This window comes from Aethalodelphis obliquidens, unplaced genomic scaffold, assembly GCF_003676395.1.
Source record: "Aethalodelphis obliquidens isolate GAN/ISIS:26980383/991018 unplaced genomic scaffold, ASM367639v1 scaffold87, whole genome shotgun sequence".
Lineage (NCBI taxonomy): Eukaryota > Metazoa > Chordata > Mammalia > Artiodactyla > Delphinidae > Aethalodelphis > Aethalodelphis obliquidens.
In genome coordinates this window covers 222,602-236,057 of record NW_020838031.1, presented here as the reverse complement: position 1 = coordinate 236,057, position 13,456 = coordinate 222,602, and the positions used below count along the sequence as shown (strand labels likewise).

Genomic DNA, 13,456 nt, shown 5'->3' with positions numbered 1-13,456 from the left:
CTCAGTAAGGTCCCCGATTAAAACATAATCCTCAACTTTTAGGTTGTGTGGGGTTTTTTTTCAGTTGACATTTAGGAAGTTGAATGATTCCAGATACATATTTGGCTCTGAAATCTTTGTTTACTTACCAGTATATGGTGATTTGCCAATATATGGTTAAGTGTTATCTCAGGCCCTCTGAAGAGCCATTCAGCCCTTGACATACAACTTGAGATTGCTATGTGTCTATGACCACCATTGCTATGTGTCCTTGACCATCATTTTGTAAATTCCCCTCAGCCCTTGGCATTTAACGAAATTCCAGTTGTTTGTTTTACCTGGGAGGAAAGATCTGTTGGACTGTAGTATGTTAGTCTGTGGACTATATAAAGTATATCTCTTGAAAAGCTAGTTTTTATGATTAGAGGAAGTACAAGTCAACAAATAGTATAGGGACCACCCATAAAGTCTTGAATGTGTAATGTATAAAAAGTATATTTTAAGTGGTCGTTTAATAATACAGAAGCATTTCCCCTTGAAATTGCTGAGACGTCCCTAGTCCAACACAGAAAAGGATATTTTATTTATAATGTATCTAACATGCATATTTTTTATTCAAATAAAATGAGAGGAACTAACCATTGGATGGTTGCTAAATCAGACACTGGGGGTCAGGTACGTAACTAAATAGTTACAGGCTAAGGTGACAAGTGCTGGGACAGAGTTCTGTGGAAAGAACAGGACAGTTGCTGAAGAGGTGACAGTTACTTGATTTAAGGAACCCTGAGTAATCTTCGTAGTGAGGCAAGGTTTGGGCCTGTTTGCAGATGTTCTTATAAGCTTGAGAGTAGAGATGAGGACTTTCCCAGCAGGTGGAGCAGAGTGATATGGGGTGAGGAATTTTGTGTTGGAGGAAGGAAGCCCACAGGAGAGTTGGAATGGGATTTGGGAGGGGCTGAGATTGACAGGGATGGATGTGGCATTGAGATGGGAGAGGGGGAAGTCTGCTCCTGAGGTTTTTTCAGGACTGATGAGCTAGGAAGTGTTGCCTAACAGGATGAGGGAGGGGAGAGACCGAAGTCCGCTTCTTTCCTGGGTGTTTGGACCAAGATTGGATATTCAAAGGAGGAACGTATTTGGGGACATAAAGGAACAGATGAGCAGTGGGCTGTGTTGATTTTTTCTTTTAAGTTTTTATTTTGAAATAACTGCAGATTCACTGGATACAACATACAGAGTACACAGAGGCCCTGTTTAGCCTTCATCCAGTTTTCCCCAGTGATAAGATCTTACAAAAGTGTAGTACAGTGTTAAAATCTGGAAATTGACATTGGTGTGACCCATAGACCTTTTTTTCGATTTTGCTGGTCCCTCATGCACTCCTTTGTGTGTGTGTGTGCGTGCGTGCATGCACATGTTTCTATGTGTGTGTAGTTCTGTACAGTTTTATCACATGTGTTGATTTGTGTAACCATTACTACAATCAAGATACAAAATTGTTGGGAATCCCCTGGTGGCCCAGTGGTTGGGAGTCGGTGCTTTCACTGCCAGGGCCCAGGTTTGGTCCCTGATTGGGGAACTAAGATACCACAATCCCTGCGGCACAGCCAAAAAAAAAAAAAAAAAGATACAGAATTGTTCCACCTCTGCACAGACCCGTTTCCCCATTCCTAATCCCTGGCAGTCACTATTCTGTTTTCCATCTCTGTAATTTTGTCATTTTGAGTGTTATATAAATGGAATCATATAGGATGTAACCTGTAACCTTTTGATATTGGCTTATTTTCACTCAGTATAATTCCCTTGAGATCCATCCAAGTGTTGAGTGTATCAAAAGCTTATTTTTTTCCATTGTTGAATAGTACTCCATGGTGTGAACACTCCAAATTTGTTTCCTACATTGAGGGACATTTGGGTTTTCAGATTTTGGCTATTACAAATAAAACTCCTATGAATATTCATATACATTAAGTTTTTGGTGTGGTTATAAGCTTTCTCATCTTTGCGATAAATGCCCGGCATATGTTAAATGTATATTTAGAATGTATTTTTAGGAAGCTGCCAAACTATTCTCCAGAACGTCCTCAGAAGCAATATGGGAGAGATCTAATTTTGCTGCATCCTTGGTGCTGTCACCATCTTTTAAGTTTTAGCTGTTGTAGTAGGTAGGTGTATGGTAATATCTCACTGCGATTTTAATTTGCATTTTCCTAATGGCAAATGATCGTCTTTTCATGTGTTTGTCTTCTGTGTGTTCTCTTTGGTGAGGTCCACGTCTTTTGCCCCTTTTCCAGTTAGATTGTAGGCTCACTGTCAACCCTCTGAGCCACCTCATTGTGCCTCGTTGCTGCCGGGGGTGGGAGAAGTACCAGCTGCCCCCCAGACACTGGGGGGGAGGTCGGGGAAGAGTGTCGCTAAGTAGCATTGCCTCCTGTCAGCCAGCTTTACCGCATTGCTGCCAGGTCGGGTGATGTTCGCTTCTCCACTCGGCCACACTGATTCCGCGAGGGGTCGGTTTTTCTCTTGGTTTTTGGCTCGAGTAGGACAAGTGTTAAGAATGAGGTTTTTTCTGCCAGACGTCCTTTGTCTAGAGGTGGTCCTGCATCCAGGCCTCTCCAGCACCCCACTGGGGATGAAGGAGGAAAGAAAACACGGGGAGCTTACGGCTTTCCTCAGCTTGTGAGGTTCCCGGCCAGTCAGCCTTCGCTGCATTTTTCACAGCTTTCCTATGTTTGTTTATAGTCTTAGTTCCAGGACTTTTAGTTGCAGGAATGACTGGCAAGGAATGGGGTGTCCTCATCTTGGCCCCATGTTGGTCTTCAAGACCCTGGGCCCCTTCAGTAGGCAGCCTGGGGCTCAGTAGCACTTCTGTAAAAAAGACATCTGTGTCAGCCCCTTGACATCAGGAGATGATAGGTGAAGGCTTGGACCTTGGCACCCATGCTTACTGGTTGAGACCTGAGACTCAGCGTTCTCATCATATGATGGGGGTGATGCTGTTGGTGATAATGATGCCTGTCAGGGCTCTGTGAGGACTACATGATATTGTACATGGAGAACACTTTGCAGGGTGCCTGACTGTTATTAAGGGCTCAATAAATAGGAGCTCTTGTTTTATCTACAGGTAGAAGAGACTCTTGGCTCTAAGAAGATCATTTTTGAGCTTAGTGAGAGAACAAAAGCCAGATCATGGGGATTCATAAACCAAGCCCAAGATGAGAGAAGTCAATTTTCCTCTGAAATTCTGAGCTGGAGAAGGAGAGGGAGGGCTGTGAAGGGCTCAGGGAGTGATGGGTGGGGGAGAAGGGAGTTTGAGGCTCAGGTAGGAAAGAAAGGGCTGAGGGGAAGGGTGAGTGGAGAGAGGGAGAGATAGTTACAGGTCAATTACAGGAAGAGGAAGGTTGCTGCTGATGCTGGATCAATAGCACAGGAGTAAAGAAAAGAAAACTCCTGGAGACCAGGCACAGTCTCCCCTCAACCGCCATCCAGCACAGAACCGGCTGCCTGGCTGCTGTCGTCCACATCACCAGACATTGTGACCTTGACTTCTCCAAAGTCAGACACCCACTGTTTCAAGGCCTGGTAGTTACTGTTTCTATTTGCAGAAAGGGGAGAAAAGATGAGATTGAATGAGGAGATAGGACGTTAGGAAGAAATGAGTGACTTTGGAGTAATTTATATATAATAAACTCCATATGTTTGTGATTATTTCATCAGATATTTATTAAACGTCTGCTTTATTTCAGGCATGTGCTCTGGTTGCAATGATGAAAACATTGACATTATCCTTGGGCTTATGGAGCTGTCTTTGTACTCTGGGTGCCACGCCTCCCAGACTCATTTCCAGTGGTGATGCCCAACGGGGCTGTGTCCCCAGGAGGACCCAGGCTGGTGAGGAGGTGAAGGGCGGCCTCCCCAGAGCAGAGAAGCAGGGGTGCTGAGGGGTGAGACGTGTGGGGAATGTTCCAGACACAAGGCGCAGCGTCGGTGTAAGAGGAGTGGGATCCACTTGAGGAACTGGAGGAAAGCCAGTGGGGACAGAACCGCTCAGCAGGTGTGGGCAGGACACAAGATGGGGGCGGGCAGCGGGCCACAGGGGATTCGCGGGCACCCGGGGTCTGTGTGCTGATCTAAGAGTGAGGGTCAGCCGAGACGCAGGCGTGAGGAGTGGCGTCGAGCACAGGCTCCGGTCTGCATCTTTACAGAGTGACACTGCGTACCGTGTAGGGTGGGTGTCATAGCTGGGGGCGGTGACGGGGGCCGCACGACGGCATTGGGAGTGGCAGGGGAGAGCGGCTCTGAGGCTGGGCGACTCATCGGCGTCCGGCTGGGTGACTTGTTTCCACTTTGCTGTCATCAGGACCGCTAAGTGTTTTGGGGAAGAAAACATGAGTTTGTTTTTAGACTTTTTTGTCCAAGGTGCTTCTGAGCTATGCAGGAGAAAATATTGGGGAAGCAGTTGCTCATGTGGACGTATGCAGGGGAAAACGGCTGTCTCGGAAACGCGGGCTGAAGCCTTTTGTCGTGTGTGGGCGGGTGGGAGCGCGTGCCTGCCGGTGGGGACTGAGGACGGCTGTCGGGGCTCCAGGGACAGGGGGTGTGATGCTGTGACCAGCAGGAGCCCATCCGGAGGCAGACATGAGGGCGAGGGCTGAGGCCAAGATTTAGCGATGAGACGTAGACTAGAAACACTGAGAAAATGGTAGAAACCGAACGGGGACTGGTGAGAGTCTGGCCTGCACCGTGTTCCCACCTGCATCCCTTGGAACACCGGCTCCTTGGGAGCGTTTCTATCTTGTTCTCTCTGTTGCCCTCTCACATACATACTTTTTATGATCAATTAGGTATGAGGATAGCTGATAAAATGAAGTAGGTTTTTCAACAGCGTAACTTCTGAGAGTATTTATTTAGCGTGTACCATACAGCATTTTTTTTTTTTTTGGTTGCACCGCGCAGCATGTGGGATCCCAGTTCCCTGACCGGGGGTTGAACCCCACCCACGCCCCCTGCAGTGGAAGCGCGGAGTCCTAACCACTGGACCTCCGGAGGAAGTCCTCACACAGCAATGCTTAATGAATCTCAGGACCCAAGTCAGTGTTCCCTGGAACCCCGCTTGAGAAACACTGGCTGAATGCCAGCAATAGACTCGGCATCAGGAAAGCACGTTACCCCTCTCAACAGCTTCCTCTCCCCCTGCACCCCCTGCTCCCCAGCCCCATCCTCTCTGGGAGCTACGGTTTTCCTCAGGAGTTGGAAGAGCAGCCTTCAGTTGCAGGGCATGTGGGTTTAGGGCCGCGGAGGTCAAAATACCTGGTGAAATCCAGGGCTGGCAGCCAGGAATCCAGGTCGGTTCTGGCCAGCGGTTGAGTGAGGATTGTGTCTGGGTGTTGGGTGCCATGAATTTTTGGTAACTGGTGAAAGCCTCCAACTTAGCAGCAATAGATCTATTTCATTTTTAGGCAAACAGGAACTCTTGAGAAAAGGAAATTCTGGTACAACCTGCAGGTAATCGGGGTGGGAGTGGGAAGGGGGAGTGTGCAGTAAGTAAAGGAAGGTAGTAACCAAAAGACAGCCCCTGTGCTGGAGACTGAAATGATCTGGGCTTGTGAGACTGGGAGAGGGAAGCCTTGCTACCTGAATGTTTGGAACTTGGAAATTCCTTTATGTTGTTCATTGCTATGTGAGTGTGTAGTTACTTTGCCCGTGTGTCTTTGGCCATAAGGAAAAATGAACCTATTTCGATACATAACTCTCATCACCACTGGTATGGTAGAGTGGTCACTAGCATCCCCTTCTTATAAAGGGTTATGTATAGTTTTAAAAAGCAGTGGGGGGGCTTCCCTGGTGGTGCAGTGGTTGAGAGTCCGCCTGCCGATGCAGGGGACACGGGTTCGTGCCCCGGTCCGGGAAGATCCCATGTGCCACGGAGTGGCTGGGCCTGTGAGCCATGGCCGCTGGGCCTGCACGTCCGGAGCCTGTGCTCTGCAACGGGAGAGGCCACGACAGTGAGAGGCCTGCGTACCGCCAAAAAAAAAAAAAAAAACCCAACAAAAAAGCAGTGGAAGATTGCTGTAGCAGGGTTGAGCAAATAAGAGTGGTATTATGAGCAACATGATGTGTCGTGTGGTGGGATTTTCCTTGAATCTGAAGCCCAGCGTATATATTTTTATCTCCAGTGTCTGGTGTAGTGCCTGGTAAACAGTCCGTCTTTGATTGAATCGGTGGATGAATAAATCCCTAAAATTCATCCTTTTTAAAGCCCGACCCTGATGATTACTTCAAACTGGTGGACCAGAGAAGAACCCTTGAGACTAACTTCATTTTGGGGGTCAAACAAAGCCAGAATTATCGAGGTGACCTCTGAGTTCTGGTACAGATTTTTAGTCAATAGTTTACATAGTTGATGGTTGCTGATAAGAGTAAGAATTTGGGGCCTTAACAGGTAGAAAATAACTGACTTTTGCTGGATCCCACATGTTGTGCAAGGAGAAAGCCAATGGGCAAGAAGAAGCAGTTGGTCTTGGTGTACTGATGAATAGCAGAATTTGTAGATTTGATAAATATTGCTTAAAAACCTACGATGTTTTAGTCCTACTTCTTGTACCTTTACACACATAAGTATTCCTGTGTAAGAGATGAATGATGGATACCCAAAAGAGTTGTGTGGAATGGACGTACAGGTGAGTGAAGTCATATGTACTTTTGCTGGGCATAGCTTTCTTATTTATCTACCTATTTGTGTCCTAGCATTTGAAGTGACTCATTCTGTCTCATGCAGGCATAGGTATCTATTTTGGATTCAAATTACCTAATAGGATTCTCATTGTACTCTCAGGATGATGCTGAGCAGTTGGCATTGTATCATCATGTCCTCACTAGTTCTTATTTCAAGTGTCCTGTCATTAGATTTCGTCCTTTTACCTCCCTCTTTTCCCCAGAACTGGAGGCCTTCTATTTTCATATTCAATTACTGATTTAATTTTTCAATGTTTAAAAAAAATTACTGACTGCTAACTGCACAGTCACCCCTCGGTATCTGCGGGGGCTTGGTACCAAAATCCACAGACGTTCAAGTCCCTTAAATGAAGTTGTGCAGTACTTGCATATAACCCCACACACCCTCCCGTATGCTTTAAATCACTCGATTACTTATGATGCCGTGTAAGTGCTGTGTAAAACGTTGATGCAGCACAGTGAATCCAAGTTTGCTGTTTGGAACTTTATGGAATTTTCCCCACATGTTTTGGATCTGCATTTGGTTGAATCCACAAATGTGGAACCCACAATACTGAGGGCTGACCATACCGTAGTGAACCATACCAGTCACTAGGACCATAGCAAGACATGGCCTTCCTCCTCCAGAAGCTTGTAGGCATGCGTGTGCATCACCAGTGAGACACTGTGGTACGTGTAGCACAACACGGAGTGAACACAAGGTTCCGTGCTGTTCTAGAGAGAGACTGGTTATAATGGGGTCGAGGTGGGCAAGGCAGGCTTTGTGGTGGACGTCATACCTTTACTTCTCAGTATCCTTTTTGTCACATTACATTCCGGAAGCAAAACTGATCAAACCCTCAGAAGATCTACCGATCAGTCATCAAGTCTTTCCATGCTAAAAGAAGCTTCCTTGGAGAAACTAGTCTTTTCTAGTTAATCCCATCTATAGAAAAACCTGCATTTCAGAACAATCAGTGAATTCAAAACAGAACATTCTTTGTTTAGAGGAAATCTGTAGTCTCTAGAAATTGATCAGGTTCTGTCATCTACAGCAGTTCATAGCTGAGCTGATTTTCTGTGTAAACAACAAATAATGGTTGAAGGGATTTTAATATCGGAGGACTAGACTCAAACCCAAGATACGGTGGTCTACTCAAACTTGTTAATGCACTTAGACAGTATAGTATTTTGGCTGTTTTGAAACATCTTTGTGAATTACAGAGACAAGACTGAAAATAAAATCATCCAAATTCTCCACAAAGAGTAAGTTTGTGTCTCTTGAAGCCTATAAAATCTTCTACCTTATGTTAAAATACACAGGATCCCCTCCTATAAAGAAATAAACTTAGAACAAAAAATTTTTAGCTTGAGATTTTAAAAGGTGAAAGAAGACACCTAGAAAGAAAAGCCTAGAGCCATTTTTGTATCAAAAAGAAAATTCAGAAGAATCAAAATCTTTTATTTTTGTTCCATGACTTAATAATTCAATTGTACTGTTCTTTCCCCAAAACAGATATAAACAATGATTGCAGTAGTTAAATAGGTACTTTTCCCTTTAAAAATCTTTAACAGCTTTAGGATCAAATTACTTCCAAATTAAACTTGATTAATTTCTGAATAAGAAATGACACTTTAAAATTAATTTCTTGCATTCTGGAGGGTATTATAAACCGCTAAAAAACAAGAGAGGGAAACTGTTGTTTTAAAACATGCTGGAATAAATATTTTTCATGTCACTAACAGACAATAACATTTGGAAGATTTGGAGATGATCTTTACTTCAAACATGCTAAGAAATATGAAAATATATAGAGTTTTGCTGTATTTGAGATAATCATTATCTAAAAACCACTTGGCTTTTGTTGTTCCAGAGAGCACAGTCAGATGAACTGGAAAAAATTGAAAAACACGGCCGGTCCTCCAAAGACAAGGAAAACACCAAGTCTCTGGACAAACCTGAGCAGTAAGCAGGGCTTCGGCCCCGCGGGCGGCGTCCAGGCCACGGGGGGCTCTTTCCGTTCAGAAAATGAAGTACCTTCTGTGCATCAGTATCATGAATGATGTGAGGATGAACGTGTTTATGTGCATCATTTTTTCCTCTTAACTTGGCTTTATTTCCTTAGGTTCCTTTACGAACTGTCACTAATCCCCAACTTTTCAGAGCGAGTCTTTTGCATCCTGTTTCAGTCCACATTTTCAGAAAGCATTTGCTCAATTCGGCGCAAACTGGAGCTGCTACAGAAGTTGTGTGAGGTGGGTGCTGGTCCATCGGGGGCTGTCGCTTGGGTTCTGATCTTTAATTGTGTTCAGTCATGTTCGTATTTCAAACGAGTTTTCTTTTATTTACCATAAGTACTCATAAAATTTGAAGGATAGGGGTCCCACCAGAGAGAATGTATGATGACTGAGCATCAAGGTCAAAGCAAATGTGCAGGAGGGCGAGTGGACCCGGGACAGCGCTGCTGGGGCACAGTCACTGGGTGTCCACCCACGCAGGCTTCTGTCCCCCTGCTTTTGCCAAAGCACAATATTCCCTTGTCATGGGCCTCTCCTCCATCAGACTGCCAGCCAAAAGCCACGTGAAGACATTTTCTTTATTTTCCTCCATTTTGTGGAGGGCCCCTCAACAAATTGTTAGTGATTCAAACCAAATGCTTCAGGAACAGCTGTATGACTCGACAGAAGATAAATATTCATCTGAAAACAAAGAACAAATGCTTGGCAGAAATTACCAATATTAACATTTAAAACGAATTGTCAAAATAGCACCATTCTTTCTGGCTATGGTAAATCATTTTGGAAAGTAGTAAGATGTCATGAAAGACACATTTTCAGAGGAAGTGATGTACAAATTCAACTTAAACTGTGTGTTTTGGAAGAAGTGAGTATGAACCTTTCAGGGATAAATCTAAATTTGGAAATTAAACTTTATAACTACATTTTGGTAGTTACACCTTATGCCAAAAATTTGCGTTGCACAGAGGCAGGTACAGTTAGGCCGATGGCAATGATATTATTTTGTGGTGGTTCTCATATCACAGCCATATTTGTTTTCCATGCAGTTACATCACAGAAATGACCTAGGCTGGTACGTCTCAGCTACAGAAGCACAACCTGCATGCTTGTGGGTGGTGCAACTTTTTCTAAGTTATCTTTGGAGACACTACTCTTAAATATACTAAAATGAGCACTGATGAAGTTTGGATGTGACCCCAAATTATTAGTATAATATGAATATCTGCCACTGACTTAAGGTAATTCAGACAAGACTGTGAGTGAGAGATTCTTCTTTATCCTGTTTTACAGACATTAAAAAATGGCTCAGGGGTCATGCAAGTTTTGGGTTTGGTTCTTGCCTTTGGCAACTACATGAATGGTGGAAATAAGACTCGGGGACAGGCAGATGGTTTCGGGTTAGACATCCTCCCAAAGCTGAAAGACGTCAAAAGCAGTGTAAGTATTTCGGGTGAGTGAATGTAGCACACTGAGGACTGGGCATCTTGTTGAGTAATAAGTTTGACTGTAAACCAGTGTGATAAATATTTATGTCCCAAGGTAAAAATTTCCTTTGTGTTCTAAGCTAGACAAAAGTAGTGGCCACCATATATTTGTGATCTAGAGAAGAATAGTGTTTCCTAAAGTGAGTAATTTTGAATCCTGTGTCTAATGAATAATTGAGAAGACAATATTTTAAAATAAAAATAATTACTTTTTAATATCTTCCCCATGTTTGCTAATATTTATCCTTTTGGATCTGAGGACTAGTTGATTTCTATAAATTAGACAGTGTATCCATTCCTTTCTTCTCTCCATGTTAAGCAATGGAGGCCAACAGGCCCATGTTTTAAAAACAAAACAAAGACGAGTGAAAGTAGTTAATAAATAAAATTTAAAAGATGATCCTGTTTTTCTCTATATCATCCTCTCCTTGATACTGGTATATATGAGAACATCTAAGCCCTTTTGCAAACCTAATTATTATTTTTTATTCTACTTCTGTAGTTGTGTTTGTTTAAAATTAACATCTAAGAGATTATGAGAGTGTCAGTAGAAATATAACATCAGGGAAACCACCACAGTGGTCAGAGTTAAAGCCTGACATTGTAAACTTAGAAAATAATAGAATTCTGTTTCTCTGATAAAAGAGTCTTCACAAAGAACTATATGATGAAGGAAATTATGAAGGAAATGTTTTTAAAATATTGAGTTTAAGTGAACAATTGGCCTATAAAAATGAAATTACAGAGAATTGGCCCTCCTAGATAAGGCAATAATCTCCCTGATAGAAGGGAGATACATTTTTTGCTTTTTTTTGCCAGTCAGCAACTCACTGGTTTATTCATTCATATCCACTCATATGTTCATTTAACATTCCTTCATCGGACTTCTATGAAATGCCAGACAGTGTGCTTTTCCATAATTGGGAAAAACATAGTCCTTGCTTGGAACAACAACAGCATATATTTTTTGTGATTTTTATGGTTATATTTCTTCAAATGATGTTTTATTTGTATGATATACATTTTCATATGAACCTCCAATATGTCAACATGATAAATCATTTATTCAAAAACAAAAGGTTTTTTTCTAAACACATGGTAGTTTTTGAATAGTTCTTACAGCTGATTGTTGGACTGAAACAAGTAGTTTTTGTAAATAACATTGGAATACAAATAGCATCAATATAATGTTACTTATCAAAATGAATCTGAAATAGATTCTATGGTCATAATTATATATGAATAAAGGGGTTTTTTTGTTATTTTTTTTTGCGGTACGCGGGCCTCTCACCGCCGCGGCCCACCCCCCCACCCCCCGACCCCCCGCCGCGGAGCGCAGGCCCAGCGGCCACGGCTCATGGGCCCAGCCGCTCCGCGGCATGCGGGATCCCCCTGGACCGGGGCACGAACCCGCGTCCCCTGCACCGGCAGGCGGACCCCCAACCACTGCGCCACCAGGGAAGCCCAGGGGGTTTTTTGTATTGATTGATATATCTTATTCAATCCTTCTATAAGTTAAATTTCGTTTATTTAAATAATTAAGGAATAATCTGGAAAAAATAATCAAGAAGGAAGTTTTTAAAAAATAATTTCACTTGCATTCTCACAAGAGCTATATGCAAAGTCTATTTGGTTCTTTCTGTATAAAATGAAGATAACTATATCTATATAGTTATATAGACCTGCATAGATGGAGCTGTTCCTTGGATCAGTCAGAATTAACTTCTGCTCAGCACGCCTGTCAGCAGGCATTTAATGTGTTTTGTTAATTGATTCAGGTATTGCTGATCATTTCACTGATTTGCAAGTTAGGAAAGACAAAGGAAGTCAGGTGCTTAAATCATTTTACAAGCACTTCTGTTTCTAATAAATGTATTACTTTTATTATTATAGCTATATATTTCCGTGTAATATATGTATATAGAAATATATATGGGGAGTCTAATAGATATATTATCATGTCATGTCAAACTTGATTATAAAGGGATGTTGTTCTTTTATTATCAGTGGGGGAAAAATCATGGTTAGATTGAACATTCCAGAAAACAAAGTTTGTATTATAGGGTGTATTTTTAAAATATGTATTTGGTTTCACACATTCAGATTATCTAATACGAATTTTGAGCAATGAAAAAAAAATTAAAAATTAATTCCTCTAAATATGCCAGAAAGAAGGTGGAAAGCTATTCTTTGAAGATTGTTCGATATGAAACATTTTTTTTCTTTAGAACTACATATATTACATTATTTATAGCTGCATGGATATTAATTCCTAAATCTCAGTTGCTGACATAATTTATAATACGCATTTGCATTTTTAAAGCTCCAGCTTACTTGAAATAATACTTAACTTAAAATTTCTTAATCTACATACTAACAAGCCTCAATCAAACTTCCTGTTGGAGTGGTCCCTGTTGGTCCAACCATGCAGAAATGCTGGTGATGTTTAGTCATTTCAGTTTAGATAGTAGTTATACCTTTCAATAATAAAACATAAAATTAATGAACTAATTGTCTGGTCGAGGAGGGTGAAAACAGAAAGGTGGATACATCTGAGACCCCACCCTGAAACAGCTGTGCTTCCACGTGGGGCTTAGGTGGGAACAGTGGGGAAAACAAGACCGTCTGGACCGGTAAAGTAAGAAGAAACAGAGAACTTCACCTTTCATCCCAAATATTCTCATCTACATGTGTGGATTTACTGGAGTGAATTTAATTTAACATTGTACATTTAATAATTTAAAAAATATATTTCTACTCACTTTGGTCTCTCTGTCTAGGACAATAGCAGAAGCCTTTTGTCATATATCGTTTCCTACTATCTTCGCAATTTTGATGAGGTGAGACAGTTTTTACATAGAGTCACATCTTGTTATTCCTCATTGTTGAGCGATTTGGCCGTGTTTGTCTTCGTTTTGTCATTGCTGCTGTTGCTCAGTCCTCATTCATTTAAACGTTCTGTGCTTCCTGCCGATCAGGATGCTGGGAAGGAACAGTGTGTGTTTCCACTGCCCGAACCCCAGGACCTCTTTCAGGCCTCGCAGATGAAGTTTGAAGACTTTCAAAAAGACCTCAGAAAACTCAAGAAAGACCTGAGAGGTAACTTACAATGTTAAAGAAACTCATGGTTGTTATTTATGCTTTTTTAATGAGGACAGATTTTGCAGTGTTTTTAAAGAAAGTAAAACCTTTTACATCCATGGAAACATTTTTGTGTGTGTGTGGCAAAAGAAAAATTTTACCAGTCTTATTCTTTTGTT

At 42.1% G+C, this 13,456-nt stretch overlaps 1 protein-coding gene across 1 annotated transcript in view; it reads left to right on the top strand.

The window, feature by feature from the left end:
• The window catches only part of FMN2 (formin 2), a 313,404-nt gene that overhangs the window by 214,864 nt on the left and 85,084 nt on the right, over window positions 1-13,456 (top strand). Inside the window, 5 exon segments of the mRNA XM_027094056.1 lie at window positions 8,568-8,659; window positions 8,820-8,949; window positions 10,003-10,149; window positions 12,977-13,036; window positions 13,175-13,295. Coding sequence (XP_026949857.1) covers window positions 8,568-8,659; window positions 8,820-8,949; window positions 10,003-10,149; window positions 12,977-13,036; window positions 13,175-13,295 — 550 coding nt within the window.